The sequence below is a fragment of the Brassica oleracea genome, chromosome C8 (assembly GCF_000695525.1).
Source record: "Brassica oleracea var. oleracea cultivar TO1000 chromosome C8, BOL, whole genome shotgun sequence".
NCBI classification, from domain to species: domain Eukaryota; kingdom Viridiplantae; phylum Streptophyta; class Magnoliopsida; order Brassicales; family Brassicaceae; genus Brassica; species Brassica oleracea.
Window position 1 is genome coordinate 35,367,718 of NC_027755.1, and position 8,947 is coordinate 35,376,664.

Sequence of the window (8,947 nt, forward strand, 5' to 3'; positions counted from 1 at the left end):
ATGTCTTGCAAAATGTGCAAGTTCCTTTTAGATATGACCATGGACCCGGTTGGTCGAAGTGAAGGTCTACCACGTTTTTATATGGATCATCTTTCGGTTTCTATTTTGTATGCGGATGAGCACATGATTGATATTGAAACCATACTTGAAGGACCTGAGATTTTTATGACTTTCGTGTACAGTGACCTTGTTGTTAGACATTGGAACCTAGTTTGGGAACGATTGTCGCACATGAGTACAACATGTAGTAAAGTGTGGTTTATGATTAGAAATTTTAATGAAATCATGGGAAACCATGAGAAGAGGAGGAAGGCGTCGTTTAGAGAGCTCATTCATTCCCTTCCGAATCATGTTAAAGAAAATTGTGGAATACTTTACTTTTCATACTAAGGAAACTCATTCTCATAGGTGGGAAAAAAACGATCCGAAAAAGTTAAATGTAAATTAGATAGAACAATGGCAAATGAAGAATGTCACGCTTTATTTACCCACTCAGTAGTAGAATTTTGCAACTATGGGGCTCGGATCACAGACCAATCCTAGCACAGATCTAATCCAGTGTTAAGAGGACAAGAAATAATTTCAGATTCGACAAGAGATGGATAGAAAAACAAGAATTCAAGGAAGCGGTAATCTCGAGATGGAGAAAGTTTGATGAAATTCTAATGCGGATTTTTTATCAAAAAGTTACCTCATGTCGAAATAGAAGTAGTTCCTAGAAGAAGTAAAATCCAACAAATTATGTTATACTGATTAAAGAGTTAAAATATAAGATAGACCTGACACAAGATGATGAAAACTCTACAACAGAGAAATGGAAGATTTGAAAAGACAACTGATTTGGGCCTAAAAATATTTAAGAAAAAAAAATATGGACCATTGGCACATAAATGGGGACAAAAACACAAAATTTCATCGTATCATTACAAAACAACTAAGAGCCCAGAATCGGATCATCAGTATCAAAGACAAGCATGGAAAAAGTTGGTAGAAAGTGAAATATTAGTGGAGCTCAGATGGTCAGCTGACAAAAAAAGAAAAAAAAAAACTAAACCGATGGACATTAAACCAGACCACATGACCAAACTCCAACATTAGAACTTAGGTTGTTGTCATGGGCTTAATGAGTGGGCTGAAACAGTCCAGCATCATCACATCAATATAAGCTTTATGGTTTGCTATCGAGACTGTTACGCTTTGAACTTGGTTGTTGTCATGCCCATTTAAGCATGCATCAGAGGGTTTTACAGTTTGCTACTACGCCTGCTCCGAGTAAAAAAAAGTCTTATAACGCTCACCGAGTTTCGCAACTAAAATCATTATTATATAAGTAGCAAATTAGATTGATCGATTGATTGACAAGGAATAATATAATAAGATGGTTGCTCAGCTAACCGCTCAGGTTCGACATTTTGTCGACCGTTCATTAAGCGTTTTTAAAACACTTTCATTGTAATCATAAAGTTATCATCACTGCAACCCATAAGTGAAAACATTTCACATAGTTTTCTTCCATATCGAACACAAACAACGAGAATAAGCACTAACCAGGAGCAATTTAACATACCATAAAGACCTGAAACATCTAAAAATTGCATTTATGTTTGTTTTCAGAAAACAAGAATGCGAAACAAAGGTTTTTAAACCGCACACGATGACAGGAGATGAGTATCATGCAAGAATGCGGAGAAGTTTTATAGAGGAATGACTCTAGGGTTTTAGCTAATGGGCTTTGAGCTACTTACTTTTGGGCTTTTTAGTGGTACCGATAATACTCCCGGACTGTGATTAGATTGAAAGTTCAATTGGTTACTTTTTCTTTTTACAACAATAACTAAACTATGCATAAACAATCACCTATTTGATGTATAAAATCAACATATAATAAAGAAAAAATTTACGAATACCACATGAAAATTTATCTGTATTATGTTTTCTTGGTATATGTATGAAGTATGATCAAGAAATTAGAAAAGAATTCCTTAAATTTTTGAAATCCATTTATATGGTTAGTGAACAATTTATTGGTGCCACCATCATTTTCACCAACAAAAAACAATTTATTGCGAAAATTACTTCCATTTGTAAGATTTTTATGCATTTCATATTCCATTTGTAACATTTTTTACGCATTTCACATTCCAAATCAAAACTTCACATCGGCACGTAAAAGTGATAAGTTTCGTTGAATATCTATTGTCCTCTCGTATGTTCATCCGAGTGTGGTATAAGAAATATCATGTGACATAGATATTATAGAAGAAACTCAGTCAAAGACTCAGAGTGATGCAATCAAGTGTGAATTATCGTAAAACAAATATAATTATAGATTTATAGGTTGTATAATTGTTTTTGTAATAGTTAAAAAAGAACCGCAAGACAAAATAAACTTCCACGTCAAAATTGCTATAATTAGCTTAAGTTAAGTTGCACATATTGCCAAAGTGATTGAAGAGAAGAGATACAGTATTTAACTATTTATACATTAATGAATGTAATTTAATTATTTTCCAAATGTCTCTTTTAATAAGTGTATATATTCTGCGTATCCCATTTCGACTCTACGGAGAGTGGTGGCCTCTCTCTCTCTCTCTCTGGCCTCTCTACCCTAAAACACACTCACCCACTTCCTCCTCTTCCATAAACCTCTCTCTTCCTTCTCTCTCCTGCCATGAAAATCGCAGACACAAACTCCTCAGAAGCCTCCTCCTATCTTGATGACTTTTGTTTCTTCTTGACTTCTGTCCGAACGCTCTGAATACTTTAACTTTTGAGACCCCAAATAAACGATAAAGACACTATTGAAAGCTGATAACAAAAGATCAAACCCATGGCTGAGAGTCTCTCCTGTGGAGAAACCAGCGATTCATGGATCACTGATGAAACCAACTGTGACGGCGGATTCGTGAACGATGAACTTTTTAGTAAAGACGAAAACTTTAACGGAAACGGATCAAACCCGATGATGGGTTCTCCTCCGTCGTCGTCGCTGAGAGAAGAAAGAATCAGAGAGATGATGGAGCGAGAGGTTGAGTTCTTGCCAGGAGCTGATTACCTCAAGAGGCTGCGTTCTGGGGACTGGGAGTTGCGTGTTAGGAACCAAGCTCTCGATTGGATTCTAAAGGTTTGATCTTTATGTTTGTGTTTATAAAAGAGGCTTCTGATCATTAGATGTGTTGAGATCAGTTGGATCTTCTCTATAGATTGAGATTCTGATCTGTTTCAGTAACTTGAGTGCCAATTGTTGCTGTGTCTGAAAAAAAAAACAGGTTTGTGCTCATTACAATTTTGGAACACTCTGCATATGTCTATCCATGAACTACTTGGATCGGTTCTTAACATCCTATGAGCTGCCAGTAAGTTTCGATTCATCTTTCTCTCTTTTATTAAATTTATCTAATGTTGCCAGACAATTTGCTAATCTTGTGTGTTTCAATTGCATAGAGAGACAAGTCATGGGCTGTTCAGTTGCTAGCTGTCTCTTGCTTATCATTAGCAGCTAAAATGGAAGAATCAGATGTGCCTCAAACTGTTGAGTTACAGGTGCAATTCACATTCTAGTCCTTCAGTCTTACAACTATGGCGGTTTTAGTGAGTTTTGAAGTGTTTTTTGAATGAGCAGGTGGGAGATCCCAAGTTTGTTTTTGAGGCCAAAACGGTTAAAAGGATGGAACTTTTGATACTCAACACTTTGAATTGGAGATTGCAAGCTCTAACTCCATTCTCCTTCATTGATCATTTCATTCACAAGACCAAAGGTCACGTGTCAGAGAATTCCATCTATAGGTCCTCACAGTTCATCTTGAACACCACAAAAGGTATAGAATTATTATTCTTTCCTTGTTTGTAGTTTTGAATTGCTCTGTTTAGAGGAAGGCTTGATGGGTGGTTAAAAATTGAATGCAGCAATTGAATTCTTAGACTTCAGGCCTTCTGAGATAGCTGCAGCAGCGGCAGCGTCTGTTTCCATTTCAGGAGAAGTTATTTGCATTGATGATGAAAAGACAATGTCTAATCTCACATGTGTAAAACAGGTAAAACCCACCTAATTTGTTTGCTCCTTGTAGTACTGTTTCAGGATCACACATTTTTATTAATGTGTTGAAATTTGATCAAATGGATAGCAGGAGAGAGTGAAGGTATGTTTGAATCTGATGAGAAACCTCACAGGGGAGGATGTGACTGGTGCTACATTGTCGTCACAGCAGCCGAGATTAGCGGCAAGAGTGGTGCCAGTGAGTCCAATTGGAGTGTTGGAAGCAACATGTTTGAGCTGCAGGAGTGATGAGAGAACAGTTGAGTCATGTACAAATTCCTCACAGAGCAGTCCAGACACAAACAACAACAATAATAATAGCAACAAGAGGAGGAGAAAACAATGAGAGAGAGAAATAAAGAGTCATACCTTGCTTTTTCAACACCAATCCATAAAAGGGTCATGACATTTGCGGTTCTTTATAGTTTTGGTTTATTCCTTTTTTTACTTCCATTTCTTTACCTTTCTTTGGTTTCTCATCTTCAATCAGAGTTTTTTGAGAGAGGAAAAAAATAAAGAGGGATCTTTTGAAGGCGGCAAAATTAATGTCATTATTGAAGATGATGAGATACATTCCTATTCATGTTCTTGCTCCAAGGGACCTATTTTTCTACATAAGAACAAATATATAAGAAAATAAATATAAAGATAAAACTAATTTTTTATGATTTTTTAATTCATTGTGACGCTAAGTTGTTTATTCAAAAGAAAATTAGGTAAATAATATTATATAATTTACTGCCATTATTATTGCAGTTGAAAATGGGAATGTTATAAACGGGTTATGACCTAATAATTTGTATTAAGCGCATCCTTTGTTCATCACTCAGATTCATATTTTATGAAATGTATGTGTGAGTTGTAAACAAAAAAAAAATATAAAATGATATTTTCTGTTTTACTGAAATTAATTAAATTTTATTTTATAAAGATTGATACCTGTTTTGCTTTTCTAATACATACATGATTAATCATATTTATTTTTAATAGTAGATTGATTAGTAATAATAACTCAATAAATTTTGATGCATTTTAAACTTGGATACATATGTGAAAACTATAAAAATATCAATGAATGTAATTTATACTTTTTAAAAAAAAAATCATTAACAGGAAAATATGAAAAGACAATATTCCTTTTTTAAAGATGTTTATCTTTGAAAATGAGATTAGGTGGCATATTTTAAAAAGTTTTTATTTTTCCTGGTTTGATGAAATTGTGTAATTGGTTTAGAGGAGAATTGCATGTTTTGGGGATTGGAGAAGGGAAAGCCATCATCGGCCCTGAAAAGGTCTTAGTGGGCCCAATTTTTGTTTTGACTATGCGACCGGTCAACATCTCTTCTTTCTCCCTGTCCTCGTGTTCAGAATAAAAATACTGATAATAATAATCTCTGAGCGCAGGAAACCTTTGGAATCTTTTGTTACTTTTATTATATTTTAAATGTATTATAATATTTCCGTTAAGTATTTTATATTCACATATTTTCTTGCAGCTTAATACAGTACTTTTTAATTCAGCTTAAACCCGTTTGTTCTAAATTTGATTTCAACTGAGAATAAAATCGCTATTATTTGGCTAATCTACATTTGAACTAAGGTTAGACAGTTTCGTAAAAAGAAAAAGAACTAAGGTTAGACAGTTAATATGGTTGTCACAGAGGCATGCCTCTAGACAAACATTTGAAACATTTTAATGAGACCCATGAGACCTCTATTTTTTATAAAGTTTTTTTTTCTATTTACATACATATATTTATAAAATTATATATAAAATTAATATTAAAAAAGTTCTTAGAAATAAAAATAAAATATTTTATAAAATTAATGTTATTATAATTTGAATATAAATAAATTAAATAGTAAAGCTAAGATTGATATAAGAAACATTATAATTTAAATATAAATAAATTGAATAGTAAATCTAAAAGTTCTTAGAAATAAAAATAAAATATTTTATAAAATTATGTCACTTAAAATCTCATTTATTTTTATTTTAAAAAATAAATTGAATAAAAATTGATTAAAGAAACATTAATCAAATTTTCTAAAAACTAAATAAACTTTAAATAAATATTTTTGTTCCGGTTATGATCCCTAAAATCTCAAAACAGCTGGATTGTACAGTAAGCAACAACACAACTATCGCTTCGTACTAGTCGGAACCCATTCTAAATTCAGACTATGTGACATGTTAACCAATCTACTATATACTACTAAGTGTGTTCGTTACGTAGTTAACCAGAACAGCTAATAAAATATATAAAAGTAAATAATTATTAAAATAGAATTCTTTCTATCGACTGATAAAATGTTGTTACTTAAGTTGTTTTAATCTATTCTATCAAAGAACACCTCCATTTGTGTCCAACTGTATTTAAATACTAATCACCTTTTATTTCGTCTTTAACAAAAACGGTTACACAAATAATGTAGTGCATGAGATAACAAACAGTTATAAAAATATGTTCTATCTCTATGTTACGTTGTTTTAACGGTTACGTGAATGTGTCAATAGATTATTATAATATGTTCTACTTTCCTAGAGAGTAACCACGCTATATTTTTCCATGTTATGTTGTTTTAAACAGTTACGTGAATGGTGTAGTGCAGTATTATACTTCATCAATATAATATTACACATAATGACTATGACACAAGTGTATAATTATACAACATCACAATTTTAATAGTTAGAAAAAGTACCACAAATTCAATATAATTAGCAAAAATATATATTCTAGTAAAATAGGAACATGTCCAATTGATAAAAGTTGTGTCCAACTGTATTTAAATACTAACCACCTTCTATTTCTCCTTTAACAAAAACGGTTATAAGAATATGGTATATCTCTCTATGTTACGTTGTTGTAACGGTTACGTGAATGTGTCAATAGATTATTATAATATGTTCTATTTCCCTAGACAGTAACTACGTTATATTTTTCCATGTTATATTGTTTTAAACAGTTACAGAATGGTGTAGTGCGGTATTATATTTCATCAATACAATATTACACATAATAACCATGACACAAGTGTATAGTTATACAACATCACAACTTTAACAATTAAAAAAAAGTACCACAAATTTAATATAATTAGCAAATATATGAAAATTAAATTTCTAAAAAAATATTATAAAAAAAAAATATACTCATCCTTTCATATATTATTATTCGTTACCGAGTATTTTTCTTCCTCTTAAACACACTTATAATATATTACATATTAATTAGAATTTCGAATCAAATGAGCACATTTTTCTATGATTAATTCCAATAACGGAATCGAATCTAGTTTCATCGTGGTTGCAGACACAACTTTTAACTTTAGTGTTCGGAATAATTATACAGTTCGGTAATTCATTTTAATATATAAAAGCTCTAATGAATGTAAGTGTAAGTGGACTTATTCTTAGCTCTAGGTTAACTAACCAATAGGATTGTGTTATTTCATATTCGATATCTTTTAAAAAAGTAAACAAAATATTGTCAAATTATATTATCTTTTTAAAATTAAAAGGTAAAAAGAAATAAATAAAAAATAGTAGTAATTACAAAAAAAATATTTTTAACGTCGTCAGCAAAACATTAAACCCTAAATCCTAATCCCTAAACCCTAAATCCTAATCCCTAAACCCTAAATCCTAAACCCTTGGGTAAACCCTAAACTCTAGGATAAATCTTAAACTCTAAGATAAATCTTAAACTCTAAATCAAAATCACTAAACACGAAAACACTCAAGGGTTTAGGGTTTAGGATTTAGGGTTTAGAGTTTTAGAGTTTAGTGTTTTTATTTAGAGTTTAGAATTTATCCAAGGGTTTAGGGTTTACCCAAGGGTTTAGGTTTATCCAAGGGTTTAGGGTTTAGGATTTAAGGTTTAGGGATTAAGATTTAGGGTTTAGAGATTAGGATTTAGGGTTTAGTATTTTGCTAACGACGTTAAAAATATTTTTTTAATTCTTTTTTCTGTAGCTGTTATTTTTTTTTTACTTTTTTATTTTAAAAACATAATATAACTTGATAATATTTTGTTTCCTTTTTTAAAATATATCGAATTTGAAATAATGAAATTCTATTGGCATGTGAATCTAGAAGTTCCCCCTGGGGGTGAACCCAAGAATAACTCGTGTAAGTGCAGGCAGCATGCGTGGTCATTTTCTTTATTACAAAATTAACTAGCTAGTTAGTATTTTTGGATTTTGTTTAACACTCTCAAACACACATAAGACACTGGACCTTTGTCTAATCATTATTTACTATTGGTTTTTCGTCTGCTTATATTATGGAAACGGAATCCATGATAACTGATTATGCTTAATTTAAAAAGAAAATACAGGATAAGATATTAAATTACACGTTTAAGCCATAAGGCTTTTATATCATGTTTAAAATTATACTAAGGCAAATAATTATTAGCATAATTTTATTATTCTGTAGCCTCCTTATCAACTTTTGATCAGCAGTTCAGCACACTTGCAGATTTTAAGAGTCGGAGACAATGATTTATATATACTATTCCGTAAAGGGAAAAAGAACAAAAAAAGTAAAATGGGGATAGGGAAAAAGAACAAAAAAAGTAAAATGGGGATAAAGTCTGAAGAATAACAGGGGTCAATATGTAAAAAGTGAAAACGAGTGGGGTATGAGTGCATGTTGAGGAAATGATAACTGATAAATGTGGGGGAGGGGACCTGTCAAACTTACTGCAACCTTTACAGGTTTTCCAGTTTCTCTTTACTCTTTAGTCCTCACTTTCTTGCTTCTCTCCCTTTGTCTTGCTCGGTTTGTCCTCATTTCTAGTTTTCTTTTGTAATTTCAAAAGGTATATGAAGAAATACAGTTATAGATCCAAATCATATTCATTATAGGAAAAATATGACAATAATAGAGGGGGGGGGGGGGGG

The 8,947-nt window shown here is 31.8% G+C and overlaps 1 protein-coding gene across 2 annotated transcripts; it reads left to right on the forward strand.

The window, feature by feature from the left end:
* Positions 1–2,605: 2,605 nt before the first annotated feature.
* On the forward strand, positions 2,606–4,617 carry LOC106307724 (cyclin-D2-1). Of its 2 annotated transcripts, none has more exons than XM_013744759.1 (6): positions 2,606–3,124; positions 3,270–3,356; positions 3,445–3,543; positions 3,623–3,818; positions 3,907–4,034; positions 4,125–4,617. In XM_013744759.1, the coding sequence occupies exons 1-6, from the start codon at positions 2,831–2,833 to the stop codon at positions 4,380–4,382; spliced, it is 1,062 nt and encodes a 353-aa protein (XP_013600213.1). In that variant the 5' UTR covers positions 2,606–2,830; the 3' UTR covers positions 4,383–4,617. The 2 variants fall into 2 exon arrangements, with proteins under 2 accessions (XP_013600213.1, XP_013600214.1); XM_013744760.1 differs by having other exon boundaries at positions 4,128–4,617.
* Positions 4,618–8,947: the final 4,330 nt, after the last annotated feature.